This window comes from Heptranchias perlo, chromosome 41, assembly GCF_035084215.1.
Source record: "Heptranchias perlo isolate sHepPer1 chromosome 41, sHepPer1.hap1, whole genome shotgun sequence".
In the NCBI taxonomy this organism is placed as follows: Eukaryota; Metazoa; Chordata; class Chondrichthyes; order Hexanchiformes; family Hexanchidae; genus Heptranchias; species Heptranchias perlo.
This window is the reverse complement of record NC_090365.1, coordinates 41039-59820: the sequence shown is the minus strand read 5'-3', so window position 1 is coordinate 59820 and position 18782 is coordinate 41039. Positions and strand designations below refer to the sequence as shown.

Below are 18782 nucleotides of genomic sequence, written 5' to 3'. Positions count from 1 at the left end.
AATCTCCTATTCCAGTAATGATATAACAAACCCAGTAAAATCCAGGATCAGTCTGCATTCGTTGATCCCAGGAGTAACCACAAGTTAGTGATGACAGGGCATTGGCACTAGAAAAAGTAACCGAAGCTGTGCTTTTACTTACTTCTTGTTGTTGACACGGTGGCTAGGCGCTTGTACTGTGCTTTCCTCATTGGATCTGGGTGGAACCCACTCTTGGTGAGAAATATGTGAATGTACATGGAGCCATTGTATTTTACATTCTGTAAAAAAGAGTAAATGTTATTTAAAAAAAACACCTGCACATTCACCAGCACTAAAAGTATTAGAGGATAAATTATGAATCCTGTCAGCTGGCTGATACTGGTGACTAATTTATAGTCAGCACCAGCCTTGGGATGTAAATAATATCCAACATGCTCATAACCTATTATTTATTCCTTTTAAAAGCAACAAGGCAAAATGGTTTATCAAGATGGATCTAACATTCCCTGTCAGTTGAAAATTTATTGGAGAGAATATTAAAAGTATCAACATTTTAAACCCACCTTAACTTGAGCAATCAATCCTCAAACTGCCTACAATATGTAAAGGAATGCTGTAGATTGCTGATGGAATGTTTTTACCAGGGTTCACAATAGCCTGCATTACCATAATACACTGCTACACAATGAGGTATTAGTGCCACATCTTCAAAGCCAACAGAATGATACCGGGGCTTAGAGGGTTAAATTATGAGGACAGGTTACATAAACTTGACTTGTATTCCCTTGAGTATAGGAGACTGAAGGGTGATCTGATTGAGGTGTTTAAAACATTAAAGGGATTTGATAGGGTAGATACAGAGAAACTATTTTCTCTGATGGGGAAAATCAAGAACTGGGGGACACAATCTTAAAATTAGAGTCAGGCCATTCAGGAGTGGAATCAGGAAGCCTTTTTCCACGCAAATGGTAGTGGATGCTGGGTGACAATTGCAGCTTTCAAGGCTGAGAGCAATAGAATTTTGTTAGGGTATCGAGGGATATGGAGCAAAGGCAAGAAAATGGAGTTGAGGTGCAGATCAGCCATGATCTAATTGGATGGCAGAGCAGGCCCGAGGAGCTCCTCCTGTTCTTGTGTACGTAGAATACGAAGCCCTCGGTGGTACAGCAGCAGTTGTTGTTGTTAACCCCAGATTCAAGCTTTGATCTTTCTCGCTGGCAGTACACATCTCCAACTCAGTTTAACCTGAGAAATTCTACACAAGGGAGACTGGAAGGAAGAAAATAGATGTACCTACATAGAAACAGGAAGCAAGAAAAACTAACACAGGGAAGACACAAAATTGAATAGAAACACAAGGAAAAGTAAAAACCAGGTTCAGGAAGGAAAGCTCTGTCCTCAGTCCAATATTTTAGTGGATGTTTTAGCTCGGTTAGAATCCTGCTTTATGCAAACAACTTGCATTTATATAGCACCTTTAACGTCCCAAGGCGCTTCACAGGAGTTTAATCAAACAAAATGTGACACCGAGCCAGATATTAGGACAGGTTGGTCAAAGATGTAGGTTTTAAAGGAGTGTCTTAAAGGAGGAGAGGGGAATATCATGTGAATGCATTCCAATATTAAATTCTGTGCTTAAATTTTACTAGAAGTAATTCTGTGTGTCTATATTACTTTGATCTAGTCTGGCTGATACATCAGTACAGGAACTGAGATGACATGTCTGTAGCTTGCTGCAAATGAAACAAAGGCTGATCTTACATATGTTAATGGATGTTAAGTAGAAAACCTTTAGAATTGCTCTGTCCAAAAGCATTGCTAATTGTAAAGGTGTAAATTTCATGCAGGATTATTTATGTTCTGTGTATTACAGTAAATCTGTTTTGTCTTTGAAATTATTTAATTATGGTTAATTTGTTGATAAATCTGTTTGGTAGTTTATAGGCTAATAGAACACTTATTCCACTGTTTTCCACAGTCAAGGAGATCACATATGGGCACATGATATATCCAGTAAACTGAATACAATGACATGGGTTTCTTATTGTCCCCTAGTCTCACCACATTTACCCATTTATGGGATTTAAAGGCATATTCCGGCTCAGCCAGTGAGGGCTTGCTGACCGGCGCCATCTTTGATGCTGAGCATGAGGAAACTATCTTAGGTAAAAGTCTAAAAATGTTACAAGGCATTCGTCCACCGATATCAACGCCAGTAATTTCAAGTATTATTAGCCCAAGAACAGAAGCAATTTGGCAATTCCCACGGGGGTTCAATTTTACATTGAAATAGATTGCCGTGAAATATCTAAAAGCAGTTTTTGTACCTCAGTTGTTTCTATTTCTCCATAGTGCTCGTAACATCCAGTCCCAGACTCCCCACTTGTCCAGTCTCCATACACCAGATCGAGATGCTCCCAGAAAAGTAGAACTGTGTTATTAAATTCTGTGAAGTGCTCATTCTCTGTGATATAAACACGCAAGTCCTGTAAAGATCAAAAGAGAAATTTTGGATTAACAAAGTACAATGTAAAATCAGTCAACTCAGATCTGTTAAACAAAATCTGTACTGATGAGCAATACATCTAAACTGTAGGCCACTGAACTGTTGATCGCTCATAAAATAATGCAAAAATAGACTGAAGTGGGAAAAGGACCAACCCATCAGCCTAGAATGGCTAGGAAGAGCTTGCATGGGAGCTATTGAGGCATCACTGACAACTTAATGGAGATACAGGCTGTGATATTTTCCCCACTGTAAACTTGGGCTTAGTATATGCAAGATGCTGGGATGAAGAATGTTGGTGAGCTGTCTCAGCATTCTGTTTTCATTCCTTTGTTTAATTTATTGCTTTAATTTCTCTTGCCCAACAGTGTTTTTTTTTAAACCAGACTATGCACATGGTGTATAATCTGCAATACAGAATTTTCTCTGGCAGTTGTCAGTTTGACCCAGCTGGTGGCACCCTTGACTTGAAATCATACCCCGCTCCAGGACTTCAGTGTTTCAATAGACTGACCCACCAGTGCAGTACTGCTTTGTCACTGGTGCCTTCATATGAGACTTTAAACTAAGGACCCCCCCACCCCCACCCCAGCCAACCCTCAACCTGTTTGAATTGAGTGAATCTTTGCTGTACCCTTTCCACAGCTGTAATATAATGGGATGCCCAGAACTGCACTACTCCAACTGTGGTCTAATCAATGCCTTGTGCAAATTCAACATCACCACATCTGTTGAAGGTAAAGGATTAGAAGGCGTTCTGAAAAAAGGGAGTAAAGGAACACCTAGATAAGCATGGTATGGTATACAGGAAGCAGTCTGTAACGAAAACTAACTGGATCTTACATTTGCTTCTGGTATCCGGGACATTTATCACAAATATAGATTAGAATCAACCGGGTCTAAGCAATGACCTCTGCAGAATCCACACATCAATATGTACAAGGAAAACAGCAAGGCCCAGAGATGAGAACTAAAAACAAAAAACTGTGAAAATTCACGCCAGGTGCATCAGAAGATGGGTTCAAGATTTCAAGTGGAACTCTTCATCATAAAGAAGTCACCTTTCTCTTTCAGATACCGACAGACTTACTGTGTTGCCAGCATTTTCTATTGGCCAGGGTGGGGTTAGGGGGGGGGGGGGGGGGGAATGATTCAGAAAATAATTGTAGTTTACCATAAACGTGTCTTTGGGAAAAAGATTGCGGCTGGGGAGTCGTGCTGTTCCACTCAGGTCACTCTGCTCAGGAGGCGGGCTTCCACGTCGGAACCAACTGCTGATCAGCCAGATGATAAAAATTCTGAAATGCAATTTTTTTTTTAAAAATCGATAGTTCAGTAAAATAGGATAAAAATAGAATTCTAACAGCCCGCTCCTACAATAGCTTGCACTTTCATATAATCCCTTCAGAATATCAAGGGATAGGTCACATTACTGGGAGTATATTAAAGACTGCTAAATAGTGGAAAGGAAATTGGGAATTACATTTGTGGAGAAGAGTACATTAAAAAGTCGTAATTGAAAGAAATTTTAATTATCTAAAAAATAAACTGGGAAAGGGAAAAGGTTTACAATCGTAAAAATTTACAGTGCAGAAGGCCATTCAGCCCATCTTGCCAGTGCCAGCTCTCAAAAAGAGCTATCCACTTAGGTCCATTCTCCTGTAACCTGTTAAACATTTGAACAAAAAAAAATGTATCTACTTCCCTCTTAAAAGATATTGGGATTCTGCTTCCATTATGGTTTTTGGTAAAGCTTTATATTCTTTCCTCATGTCCTTCTTTATTCTTCCTTTCCAAATGCTATGCAATTCCCTTTCTAATTATATAGCATTCAATATTCTAAAGACCTCTGTGCAAAATCTCCTTTAACTTCCAGCTTCATTTTTCTGATGAGTTCATGCTCCCTTGCTACCAACTGATTACACAGTAGAAATGTTATTTCAGTATTTACCCTCGCATACACTTTTATAAACACAACGTTTTATAACATAACATAGGAACAGAAGGAAGCCATTCAGCCCCTTGAGCACGTTCCACCATTCAATTAGATCATGGCGAACCTGTATCTTAACTCCATCTACCTGTCTTGGTTCCGTAACCCTTAATACCCTTGCCTTAGAGCACAGAAGGTTGAGAGGAGATTTGACAGAGGTATTCAAAATCATGAAGGGTCTAGACAGAGTAGATAGAGAGAAACATTTCCCATTGGCGGAAGGGTCAAGAACTACGGGACATAGATTTAAGGTGATTGGTAAAAGAACCAAAGGCGACATGAGGAGAAACTTTTTTTTAAAAAAACACAGCGAGTGGTTATGATCTGGAATGCACTGCCTGAGGGGATGGTGGAGGCAGATTCAATCGTGGCTTTCAAAAGGGAATTGGATAAGTACTTGAAGGGAAAAAAATTGCAGGGCTACGGGGAAAGGGTGGGGGAGTAGGACTAGGTGGATTGCTCCTGCAGAAAGCTGGCACGGATTCAATGGGCTGAATGGTCTCCTTCTGTGCTGTAACCATTCTATGATTCTAACAAAAATCTATCAATCTCAGTTTTGAAATTTTCAATTGACCCCCCAGCCTCAACAGCTTTTTGGGGGAAGAGAGTTCCAGATTTCCACCACCCTTAGTGTGAAGACATGCTTCCTGACATCACTCCTGAACGGCCCAGCTCTAATTTTAAGATTATGCCCTTGTTCTCAACTCCCCAACCAGAGGAAATAGTTTCTCTCTATTTTAATTTCACAAGCCTAGCTTCATGACTATAATCCTTCATCCCTGGTAATGTACTAGTGAATCTTCACTGTACCCTTTCCATGTGCTGATGGCGCTAATATTTCTGAAGCCCTCACCTGAACAGAACACCTTTTATCACTTGCCAAGCATTGGGGGGTGGCTGCTGCTGTGGAGCCTGTGCCTGGACCCGATTACCTTCCAATACCTGCACCTGCCCATCAGCAACCACCTCACTGCTGACCTGCAGGGTATAAATAGAAAACAGGTTATAGAAATGGGCTAACCTCCAACTAAGAGGGAAAGAAAGACACAAACCCACAGAATAAAGTGGAAACCGTTCACAAATAGTGAAGAGATATTTTCAGCTGTCGCTCAGTGGGTAGCATTCTTGCCTCAGAGTCAAAAGGTTGTGGATTCAAGTCCCAATGAAGCACAAAATCCAGGCTGACACGCCCAGTGAAGTACTGAGGGAGTCTTTCGGATGAGACATTAAACCGAGGCCCCGCCTGTCCTCTCAGGTAAGTGTAAAAGAGCCCTTGACACTATTTTGTAGAGCAGGGGAGTTCTCCCCGTTGTCCTGGCCAATATTTATCCCTCAATCAACATCACTAAAACAGGTTATCTGGTCATTTATCTCATTGCTGTGCGTGGGAGCTTGCTGTGCGCAAATTGGCTGCTGCGTTTCCTACATTACAACAGTGGCTACACTTCAAAAAGTACTTCATTGGATGTAAAGCACTTTGGGACATCCTGAGGTAGTGAAAGGCACTATATAAATGCACGTCTTTCTTTAAGCAGTATCTTCTAATTTATTTACTGGATGGTTTGTCAACAACTAAGTTCACATCTCAGAACAGCCACAAAATTCTACAGTAGCAATTTTTTTATTCAAACATTTTTCAAAATAAAATTAATTTTCGCACAGAAACATTAAAATGAATGGACTGAGTGGTGTAAAAAGTTACTAAAAATTCAAAAATCTAGAGTGGCACACTTGCTCTATATAATATGCAATAATCACACGATCAATTTAGTGATGCCAAAATTATTAATACTCCATTAAAGCAAGTCATTACAAACCAACGGCACGAAATGCACTGACCAGTATATGCCACAATACCAACCCTCAGGAAATAAAGGACAAAGGAGAAAATAAAACTGTCTGCAGGAACTCTGTACATTAGATGTACGGGAGCAATTTCAAGACATTTTCTTACATTTATCTTAACTTAATACAAGAAAAGTCAGGGATAAGGAAAGGTTTATCAGCCCATCGAAGCTCATCTCTCTCGTGCACACGCTCTCCCCACCATCGCATCTAGTTGTGTTTTGATTAACCTTTGTAAGAATCAGTTTTGTGCAATGCTACTTCCCCAATCAGAATAACCACACATGACAAGAGGATGCATACACTCTCAGAATAACATGAGGTCTTGGGAAAGGATGAGTTAAGAGTGTGAAACTGCAACGAATCTTGATTTCAACACAATGAGGATGTAGGGAGAAGTAAGAGTGTCGAGGAAAGTGTATTTAGAGCTTAAGGGGAAACAAGAGAGGAAAGCTCAAGAGTAGGACATAATGCATGACCATAGTATTGTTGATCGAACAGAGATAAGAGGATGCAATGGAGAGGGGTTGGAGATGAGAGATGATTTCCTATCATAAGATAATATTCTGTCCAGGAGCATGAGATATGTGTTAGAAAGCACCCTCCCCACAGCCCACCCCAACCCTTGTGAATAATATGTAATTTTTCGATGGGCTCAAGCTCAGGTGAAGGGCCGAAGCCCATATCGCAGTCACCACCAAGGTTTGAAGGGAAAAAGCGCAGAAAAGGCACATCAGAAAGTGATTAGGTGATGTCAAGTTTGAACTTTAAAAGCCTATAGGTTTCAGGAGGAAAAAAGATTGGATTAACAAGTTCCATAGTTTGGAGACATTTTGGTAATAAGAGTTGTTGAGAGAAGGAAGTGTTTGGCACAAAAGAAGCAACTCACTTCCTGGAGGCAGCCTCTTTCCATTCATGACCCACGTAGCCCATTAAAACGATCTCCAGCCCTGGTATAAAATCCATATCGCCCAACTGCCCCTTCAATCAGCCTGACTGAAGCACGTTATAGCTTTTTACTTACACTCTATTAATTTGGCAATTTCACCCAACATTCTCTTTGTTCTGTTGATTGCTGTTCTGCAATGGATTGGGTTTGATGAATGTTGAGTCGGCCATTCCCAGATCTCTTTCAGCTTCTCCCCTAGCTAGTTCAACCTAATTCATTAAGTTGAACCCACAATTATTTCGTCCACTTTGCAAGTCCTTGTAATTAGCTATATTGAAATTTAGCTGCCACAGTTCTGCCCACTTGTGAACCTGGTCAAGGTCCTGCCATAGCTCCTTGGTTGCATTATCAGACTTAACTCACTCCCCCTGCCTTCAGCTGTTTCACATCACCTGTGAATTTGACCAACTTGCATTGTTTCTGAGACCAGGATGTCCATGTAAATTATAAATTATCAAGAAATGACTGAGTGCACTGGATACAGCAAAGGCTATGGGCCCCAACAACATCCCAGCTGCAGTGCTGAAGACTTGTGCTCCAGAACTAGCTGCACCTCTAGCCAAGCTGTTCCAGTACAGCTACAACACTGGCATCTACCCGACAATGTGGAAAATTGCCCAGGTATGTCCTGTCTACAAAAAGCAAGACAAATCCAATCCGGCCAATTACCGCTCAACAATCTACTCTCAATCATCAGCAAAGTGATGGAAGGTGTCGTCGACAGTGCTATCAAGCGGCACTTACTCACCAATAACCTGCTCACCAATGTTCAGTTTGGGTTCAGCCAGGACCACTCGGCTCCACACCTCATTACAACCTTGGTCCAAACATGGACAAAAGAGCTGAATTCCCGAGGTGAGGTGAGAGTGACAGCCTTTGACATTAAGGCAGCATTTGACCGAGTGTGGCATCAAGGAACCCTAGTAAAATTGAAGTCAATGGGAATCAGGGGAAATCTCCCCAGTGGCTGGAAGCATACCTAGCACAAAGGAAGATGTTAGCGGTTGTTGGAGGCCAATCATCTCAGCCTTAGGACATTGCTGCAGGAGTTCCTCGGGGCAGTGTCCTAGGCCCAACCATCCTCAGCTGCTTCATCAGTGACCTTCCCTCCATCATAAGGTCAGAAATGGGGATGTTTACTGATGATTGCAGTGTTCAGTTCCATTCGCAATCCCTCAGATAATGAAGCAGTCAGTGCCCGCATGAAGCAAGACCTGGACAACATCCAGGCTTGGGCTCATAAGTGGCAAGTAACATTCATGCCAGACAAGTGCCAGGCAATGACCATCTTCAACAAGAGAGAATCCAACCACCTTCCCTTGACATTCAACAGCATTACCATCACCGAGTCTCCCACCATCAACATCCTGGGGGTCACCACTGACTAGAAACTTAACTGGACCAGCCACAAATATTGTGGCTACAAGAGCAGGTCAGAGGCTGGGTATTCTTTGGCGAGTGACTCACCTCCTGACTCCCCAAAGCCTTTCCACCATCTACAAGGCATAAGTCAGGAGTGTGATGGAATACTCTCCACTTGCCTGGATGAGTGCAGCTCCAACAACGCTCAAGAAGCTCGACACCATCCAGGACAAAGCAGCCCGCTTGATTGGCACCCCATCCATCACGCTAAACATTCACTCCCTTCACCACCGGCACACTGTGGCTGCAGTGTGTACCATCCACAGGATGCACTGCAGCAACTCGACGATGCTTCTTCGACAGCAACTCCCAAACCCGCGACCTTTACTACCTCGAAGGACAAGGGCAGCAGGCACATGGGAACACCACCACCTGCGCGTTTCCCTCCAAGTCACACACCATCCTGACTTGGAAATATATCGCCGTTCCTTCATCATCGCTGGGTGAAAATCCTGTAACTCCCTACCTAACAGCACTGTGGGAGAACCTTCACCACACAGACTGCAGCGGTTCAAAAAGGTGGCTCACCACCACCTTCTCAAGGGCAATTAGGGATGGGCAATAAATGCTGGCCTTGCCAGCGATGCCCACATCCCATGAACAAATAAAAAAGAGTAGGAGCTCTTGCATCAGTCCCTGGGCACTCAACGTATTACATTTCCTCAGGTTAATATTCCCCTAATTAGGACTAACTGGTCCCTTCCTTTTAGCCAATTTCCTAATCTACCTCCAAGCTTGACCTTCCCACTGTCTTTCCGAAAGATTACCTATACTACAACATGACGCTTTCCAACATCCCCTTAGAATGCCACTTTCTGATAATCAATGTACTCCTAATCATCAATTGCATTATTTTGCCAATAATAGTCTATTGTTACCTAGCTTTGTTTTCTCACCTTTTCTGAAATATTTACCACATTGGCTTGTTTCCAATCTATCAGCACTTCACAGATTTCATCCCTAATCTCAATTTAGTACCTTTGAGTACATCTGTACCTGGGGATTTGTTGGCTTTGAGCCTCTGCATGACCTCTTGCAATGATGAGTCATTTAACTCTGCGTTAGAATCGCAGAATCATACAGAAGGCGGCCATTCAACCTACTGTGCCCGTGCCAGGTCTTTGAAAGAGCTACCCAATTAGTCCCACTCCCCTGCTCTTATCATAACCATACAAATGTTTCCTTTTCAAATACATCTCCAATTCCCTTTTGAAAGTTACTATTGAACCGGCTTCCACCACTCTTTCAGGCAGTGCATTCCAGATCATAATTCACGACATTAAAAAAAAATTCTCATTTGCCCTCTGCTTCTTTTGCCAATTATCTTAAATCTGTGCCCTCTGTTTACCGACCCCCTGCCAGTGGAAGCAATTTCTCCTTATTTACTCTTATCAAAAACCATCACCTCTTAAATCTTCCCTTAACCTTCTCTGCTCTAAGGAGAATTCCAGCTTCTCCAGTCTCTCCAAGTAACAGAAGTCCCTCATCCCTGGTATGATTCTAGTGAAGCTCCTCTGCACCCTCTTCAAGACCTTGACATCCTTCCTAAAGTGTGGTGCCCAGAATTGGACACAATACTCCAGCTGAGGCCTAAACAATGATATATAGAGGTTTAGCATAACTTCCTTGCTTTTGAACTCTATGCCTCTATTTATATACCCCAGGATCCTGTATGCTTTTTTAATAGCTTTATCAAACTGTCCTGCCACATTCAAAGATTTGGCATTGCTCCAACTCTGGCCTTTTACACATCCCCCACTCCCTCCACCCTACCATAGGTAGCTATGCCTTCAGCAGTCTGGCCCCTATGCTCTGGTATTCCCTCCCTAAACCTCACCACTTTAAAACCTACCTCTTTAACCAAGCTTTTAGGAAGTCCTCCTAATATCTCCTTCTTTGGTTCGGTGTCACTTTTTGTCATTACTCTTCTGTGAAGTGTCTTGGGACATTTTCCTACGTTACAGGTACTCTATAGATGCAAGCTGTTAAGATTGGTTATAGAATCTATGCTACATTACATTCTACTAGAACAGTGAATACCTCCAAGCAGAGGTGGCAAGATTTTCTTTTCATACAAGTACAGTCAGTATTAAGCACTATAATCAGGTGAACCCAGCTCCCTCTATTCTGCTCCAACCAAAAGAACATACACTAATGTAGTTTCCATTACTACTAGTGTCAGGCTTGGCTCAGTGGTAACACTCTCATATCTGAGTTACAAGGTTGCAGGTTCAAGCCCCACTCCAGAGACTTGAGCCCATAATCCAGGCTAACACCGCAGTGCAGTACGGAGAGAGTGCTGCACTGTCGGGGGTGCCGTCTTTCGGGTGAGACGTTAAACCGAGGCCCCATCTGCCCTCTCAGGTAGATGTAAAAAATGCCATGGTACCGATCAAAGAAGAACAGGGAAGTTCTCCCCAGTGTCCTGGGCAATATTTATTCTTCAACCAATACCACTAAAACAGAATTTATCTTATTGCTGTTTGTGGGATTTTGCCGTGCTTCCTACATTACAGCCAACGAAGCATAGTCACTGTTGTAAAGCGCTTTGGGTCCTCTTGACGCCGTGAAAGGCGCTGTATAAATGCAAGTTCTTTCTTCTTCCTCTTTAGTGTGTAGGTGTGAATCGGGGTTAAACTACTCCGGTACCAGGAGGTCTGGGAACAATTCTACCGGGGACTGACTGAGGGCCTCGCATCTCTGAGCCTCACCTCTGTCGCCTTTTACTGCGAACACGAGGCAACCTGACAGGTTCGACCTCCACCGCAGCCGGAGCCCAGATCCAAAAGATAAACCGCCTGGAACTGAAACGGATATCCGAGGCTGCGAGTAGGACCGGCGGCGCGGCCCTATTCAGATCCGGTAACACGAGCGCCTGCGGCTGTGTAAGATAGGCCGAGGCCCGGGCCCGGCCGAAAAGCAGCGGCGCCGGTTACGGTCCGGCTCCCCCCTCTCCTGTCCAGGTTACCGGTCCCGCTACTCTACCCGCGTTGCGCCGGCCAATCGGTCGGCTTCTCCTGAGCCGCGGGGCCGGGAGGGCGCCGACCTTTCCTGCTTTCTCACCTCGCCGTTTGTCGCCGGCTCACTCGCCACCACCTCACTTTCCTGCGCCGCCATCTTCCCCCCCCCGTCGCAAACTAACTGCGGGATTTCGGCGGGGTCAAACGAGATCTCGTGTCACATGACCTCCAGCTTTTTTTTAAAAACCCCGTGCGAAGTAGATTTCCGCCATCATTAGTATTGGCGGAAAAGACCGCCTCAGAGCATTGCTGCGAACCAAAACTGGCCCATCTGCTGCGTCAGTGTCAGAAATTCATTATTTCATGAGGTTTTTTTTAAATGACGTGCGACTGAAAGCGAATTCAACAAGATATCATCAGGAATTTTAACAACTTGGCTGCCAGAAGCGTACAAGGGTATAGAAAAATAGGCCATCAGACCAGATCAGCAAGTGATTACATAGAATCACATCGAATGATCAGCACAGAAACAGGCCATTCGGCCCAACTAGTCTGTGCCAGCGTTTATGCTCCACAAATGATCATAAGACCATAGAGATAGGAGCAGGAGTAGGCCATTCGGCCCCTCGAGCCTGCTCTGATATTTAATGAGATCATGGCTGATCTGATTTTTACCTCAACTCCACTTTCCTGCCCTTTCCCCATATCCTTTGACTCCCTTGCAGATCAAAAATTTGTCTAACTCAGCCCTGAATGTATTCAATGACTCAGCCTCCACAGCTTTCTGGGGTAAAAAATTCCAAAGATTCACGACCCTCTGGGAGAAGAAATTCCTCCTCATTTCCTTCTTAAAACGGGCGACCCCTTATTCTGAGACTATGCTCCCTAGTTTTAGATTCCCCCATGAGGGATAACATCCTCTCAGCATCTACCCTATCGAGTCCCCTCAGAATCTTGTATGTTTCAATAAGATCTCCTCTCATTCTTCTAAACTCCAATGAGTATAGACCCAACCTGTTCAATCTTTCCTCATAAGACAACCCTTCCATACCCGGAATCAACCTAGTGAAACTTCTCTGAACTGCCTCCAATGCAAGTATGTCCTTCCTTAAATAAGGGCACCAGAACTGTATGCAGTACTCCAGGTGTGGTCTCACCAGGACCCTGTACAGTTGTAGCATGACTTCCCTGCTTTTATACTCCATCCCCCTAGAAATAAAGGCCAATATTCCGTTTGCCTTCCGGATTATCTGCTGCACCTGTATGTTGACTTTTTGTGTTTCATGTACGAGGACACCCAGATCCCTCCGTACCGCAACATTTTGTCATATTTCTCCATTCAAATAATATTTTGCTTTTTTATTTTTCCTCCCAAAGTGGATGACTTCACATTTTCCCACATTATATTCCATCTGCCAAATTTTTGCCCATTTGCTTAACCTGTCAATATCCCTTTGCAGACACTTTGTGTCCTCATCGCAGATTGCTTTTCCACCTATCTTTGTATTATCAGCAAATTTGGCCACAAGACACTCTGTTCCTTCATTCAAGTCATTGATATATATTGTAAATAGTTGAGGCCCCAGCACTGATCCTTACGGCACCCCACTAGTTACAGATTGCCATTTTGAAAATGACCCTTTTATCCCGACTCTTTGTTTTCTGTTAGCTAGCCAGTCCTCTATCCATGCCAGTATAGTACCCCCAACACTATGAGCTCTTATCTTGTGCAGTAATCTTTTATGTGGCACTTTATCAAATGCCTTTTGGAAATCCAAATATACTGCATCCATTGGTTCCCCTTTATCCACCCTGGCAGTTACTTCCTCAAAGAACTCTAATAAATTTGTCAGACATGATTTCCCCTTCATAAAACCATGTTGACTCTCCTTGATTGTATTATGAGTCTCCAAATGTCCTGCTACTACTTCCTTAATAATGGATTCTAGCATTTTCCCAATGATAGATGTTAGGCTAACTGGTCTATAGTTACCTGTTTTCTGTCTCACTCCCTTCTTGAATAGGGGTGTTACGTTTGTGGTTTTCCAATCCGCTGGGACCTTTCCAGAATCTAGTGAATTCTGGAAGATTACAACCAATGCATCCACTATCTCTAGCCACTTCCTTTAAGACCCTCGGATGCAAGCCATCAGGTCCAGGGGACTTGTCAGCCTTTAGACCCATTAGTTTACCTAGTACTTTTTCTCTAGTGATAGTGATTGTTTTTAGTTCCTCCCTCCCCTTGGCCCCTTGATTTTCTACTATTATTGGTATGTTAATAGTGTCTTCTACTGTGAAGACAGATACAAAATATCTGTTCAATTTCTCTGCCATTTCCTTGTTTTCCATTATTATTTCCCCAGTCTCACCCTCTAAGGCACCAATGTTTACTTTAGCTACCCTCTTCCTTTTTATATACTTGTAGAAGCTTTTACTTTCAGTTTTTATATTTCTTGCTAGTTTACTCTCATAATTTATTTTCTTCCTCTTGATTATTTGCCTTCCCCCAATTTAAAACGTTTACTCCTGATTTAACTCTGTCCTTTTCCATAATATTGCTAAAACTAACTGAATTGTGGTCACTATCCCCAATATGGTCACCCACTGTCATTTCACCCACTTGCCCATCTTCATTTCCAAGGACTAAATCTAGAATTGCATCCCCTCTTGTTGGGCTTGTCACGTATTGGCTAAAAAAGTTCTCCTGGACACCGATCAAGAATATTTTGTCTCTGTATTCACAAAGGAAAAGGATGATCCGAACATAGTAGTTAAAGAGGAGAGGTGTGAAATGTTGGCTAAGGTAAACATAACAAGAGAGGAAGTACTAAAGGGACTGGAATTTTTGAATGTTGTTAAGTCACCAGGGCCGGATGGATTGTTTCCTAGGCTATTGAAGGAAGCCAGGGAGGAAATAGCGGATGCTCTGAGGATCATTTTCCAATCCCCACTAGATACAGGGGAGGTACAGGAGGACTGGAAGACTGCAAACATAATACCATTGTTTAAAAAGGGTATGAGGGAAAGGTCGAACAATTATAGGCCGGTCAGTCTTACCTCGGTGTTGGGCAAACTATTAGAATCAATACTGAGAGGTAGGATGAACTGTCACTTGGAAAGGCATGGTTTAATCAGGGATAGTCAGCATGGATTTGTTCAGGGAAGGTCATGCCTTACAAATCTGATTAAATTCTTTGAGGAAGTGACAAGGAGGATTGATGAGGGTAGTGCAGTGGATGTTGTCTACATGGATTTTAGTAACGCATTTGACAAGGTCCCACATGGCAGACTGGTCAGAAAGGTAAAAGCCCATGGGATACAGGGAAATGTGGCGAATTGGATCCAAAATTGGCTCAGTAACAGGAAACAAAGGGTAGAAGTTGATGGATGTCTTTGTGAATGGAAATCTGTTTCCAGTGGTGTGCCACAGGGCTCAGTGTTGGGCCCCTTGCTGTTTGTGGTATATATGAATGATTTGGACTTGAATGTAGGGGGCATGATTGGCAAATTTGCAGATGACAAAAAAGTTGGCCATGTAGTTTATGGTGAAGAGGATAGCTGTAGACTCCAAGAAGATATCAATGGGTTGGTGGAGCGGGCGGAAAAGTGGCAAATGGAGTTCAACCCGGAGAAGTGTGAGGTAATGCACTTAGGGAGGGCAAACAGTAAAAGGGAATATATTGAGAGGGGTAGAGGAAGTGAGAGACCTTGGAGTGCATGTGCACAGGTCCCTGAAGGTGGCAGTACAGATAGATAAGGTTGTGAAGAAGGCATATGGAATGCTCTCCGTTATTAGCTAAGGTGTAGAATAAAAAAGCAGGGATGTAATGATGGAACTGTATAAAACACTGGTATAGCCACAGCTGGAGTATTGTGCGCAGTTCTGGTCACCACATTACAGGAAGGACGTAATTGCTTTGGAGAGAGTGCAGAGAAGATTTACAAGAATGTTGCCATGGCTTGAAAATTGCAGCTAGGAGGAGAGATTGGATAGGCTGGGGTTGTTTTCCTTGGAGCAGAGGAGGCTGAGGGGTGACTTGATTGAGGTGTACAAAATTATGAGGGGCCCAGATAGAGTAGACAGGAAGTACCTGTTTCCCCTAACGGAGAGTTTAAGAACTAGAGGACATAGATTTAAGCTGATTGGCAGAAGGATTAGAGGGGACATGAGGAAAAACATTTTTACCCAGAGGGTGGTGGGTGTGTGGAATTCGCTGCCCGAATTGGTGGTAGAGGCAGGGACCCTCAACTCTTTTAAAAAGTACCTGGACCTGCACCTAAAGTGCTGTAAGCTGCAGGGCTACGGACCGGGTGCTGGAAGGTGGGATTAGAATGGGCACCTGATTGTTCTTCGAGCCGGCACGGACACGATGGGCCGAATGGCCCCCTTCTGTGTTGTATCTTTTCTATGGTTCTATGGTTCTATTCTTTTAGTCATCCTTTGCTGTTTTTTAAACTTTAAAAATCTTCGGGCTTACCAGTAATCTTTTCCATGTTGTATGCTTTTTCTTTTAACCTGATACCATCCTTGACTTCCTTAGTTAGCCATGGTTGGTCCACCCTTTTTGTGGCGTCTTTCCTCCTCACAGGGATATATTTTTGTTGTGAGTCATAAAATATCTTTTTAAATATTTGCCATTGCTTATCCACCATCTAATCTGTTTACCCAGTCCACTTTAGCCAATTCCGCCCTCATTCCTTTATAATTGCCCTTATTTAAGTTTAATACAGTAGTTTCAGACCCAAGATCCTCGCTGTCAAACTGGATGTGAAATTCCACCATGTCATGATCACTGCTTCCCAAGGGATCCTTTACTTTGAGATCATTAATTAATCTTGTTTCGTTACCCATTACCAGATCCAAAATGGCCTGTTCCCTGGTTGGTTCCCCGACGTGTTGGTCTAAGAAACAGTCCCTAATACACTCTATGAGCTCCACCTCAGGGCTATTTTTGCCAATTTGATTTGTCCAATCTATGTGAAAGTTAAAATCGCCCATGATTATTGCATTACCTTTTTTACAAGCCCCCCTTATTTCCTGATTTATATTTTGCCCTACAGTGTAGCTACTGTTAGGGGGCCTATATACTACTCCCACCAGTGATTTCTTTCCTTTGCTATTTCTTAACCACCCAAATTGATTCGACATCTTGATCTTCTGAGCCAAGATCATTTCTCACTCTTATACCAATTTCATCCTTTATTAACAGAGCTACCCACCACCTTTACCTTTTTTCCTATGGTTAACTTTGTATTTGAACTTCAGTGCGCAAGGCTCAGATTTTCTAAATGATGACAGTAATTAGGAGAGATTTCATACTGCTGGTATTCTATGCAGATGTTTTGGATTGATGAAATACATTAAGATGTAAAATGTCAGTCCTTCTGCACCAGGGTTGCCAACTCTGGTTGGAGGTTTGATCATGTGACATTCTGACCACACGATGTCTGATCACATGACATCTGCCAACGTTATTGTATTTACCTCATAAAGGTTGGGTCCCCTGTAGTTCAGTATCTTTGCTCCTGCTTTTGTGCCAACAGCTGTTGTGTGAGAACCAGGAGGCCACCCGTGCGCAGGTGAAGAAGGGAGACCAAGGGCATGGAAGAGGGGAACTAGAGAAGGGGGAGCGATTTGGAAAGAAGCAAACCAGAGGTGGGAGGAACTTTGATTCCACCAGTAACTAATAGTAACTCATTGAAATTCCCTTCATAACCAACAGTAATACAATAATCACTAATAGTCTATATGTAACTGATAGTCAAAAGCAAAATACTGTGGATGCTGGAAATCTGAAATAAAAACAGAAAATGCTGGAGAAGCTCAGCAAGTCAGGCAGCATCTGTGGAGAAAGAAACTGAGTTAATGTTTCAGGTGTAACATCCCAATATCTGACCTGTAATTAGTAGCAATCCAATTAGCTGATATTTACCCTGAAACTACAGCCAGAATCCCCTGCACTGCATAGTGTGTAGTCAGGTTCCCCAGTCAGGCCCCATCTTTCTTGCTGTCTCTTCTGATCAAACCGTGCAATCTCCTTGCAGTCTGGTTTGGACTCAGGTTACGTGCGAAGGTGGCAATTCTGAACTGGGAGACTCAATCAGAGCTGATCTGTACTTGGACTTTACATGTCAAAATCGGCCAGCACGGACTGACCTGAACTAAATCGAGAGATTGCACAAAGGGCAGTGGGCTCAGTGTATGAGGCACTTCTCACAGGGCACATCACCCTAAATGCAGCTCAGCACCAACATTTTTAAATCACTCCCTGGGCTCGGATTCAATAATGGACAATTTTCATAGAAATTACAGCGCAGGAGAAAGCCATTCTGCCCCCGGTGTCTGTGCTGGTGCTGTCACTCTCTCCTGTATCCCCTTCCCCCGCCCCCAGATCTCTCTTATACTCCTCCTTTTCAAATATTTATCCCATTCCCTTTTAAATGATGTTGTTCTCTGTGCCTCAATAGCCATTTGTGGTGAAGCAGCCCATGATTTAATAGCCCTCAGTTCAAGAACCTTCCATTTCGAAACCCCACTTGGTTCTTCCAAGGAGAATCCTTGGTCTCTGCCCCCTTCTTCCCCATTCGCCCACCTGTGGTAAATAATCTTTCGTGTTTATACCCACAGTAAGTTCCCCGAGTTTCACACCTCTTTACTGGCTGCTCCTCTCTTGGCGCCTCTCCCAATTACTGCATTGATGCTGCTGCCCTTGGCTCTGCAGAAAATGCCAGTCTCTCTCTCTTCCCCCGACCCCCATTCCCATCTCTCTCTCTCTTTTTCCCTCCCCCACCTGAGCCCCAATCTGCCCATTTCCCCGACTCCGATTCCCAGACTCACATTCCCCAATCTCCCTCTCCCATCTCTGACCTACCCCATTCTCAATCTCTTCCCCATCCCCATTCCCCCTCTCTTTTCCCCATCCCCGTTCCCCATCCCCATTCTCCCTCTCTTCCCAACCCCCATTCTCCCTCTCTTCCCCACCCCCATTCTCCCTCTTCCCCATCTCCATTCTCCCTCTCTACTCCATCCCCATTCTCCCACTCTACCCCATCCCCATTCTCCCACTCTACCCCATCCCCATTCTCCCACTCTACCCCATCCCCATTCTCCCACTCTACCCCATC

General features: G+C 43.5%; 1 protein-coding gene across 2 annotated transcripts in view; it reads right to left on the bottom strand.

Moving 5' to 3' along the window:
* clptm1 (CLPTM1 regulator of GABA type A receptor forward trafficking) overlaps positions 1–11844 on the bottom strand; it is a 42500-nt gene extending 30656 nt beyond the window's left edge. The window contains exons 1-6 of one of the 2 annotated variants that reach the window (XM_067974820.1): positions 11761–11827; positions 10550–10679; positions 5335–5459; positions 3663–3786; positions 2310–2468; positions 143–260 (exon numbers count right to left, since the gene is read on the bottom strand). In XM_067974820.1, the coding sequence (XP_067830921.1) occupies positions 143–260; positions 2310–2468; positions 3663–3786; positions 5335–5459; positions 10550–10618 (595 nt within the window). In that variant the 5' untranslated portion in view covers positions 10619–10679; positions 11761–11827. Of the gene's footprint in view, positions 1–142; positions 261–2309; positions 2469–3662; positions 3787–5334; positions 5460–10549; positions 10680–11760 lie in introns of both variants that reach the window. The other variant, XM_067974821.1, reaches the window with a different exon arrangement.
* Positions 11845–18782: the final 6938 nt, after the last annotated feature.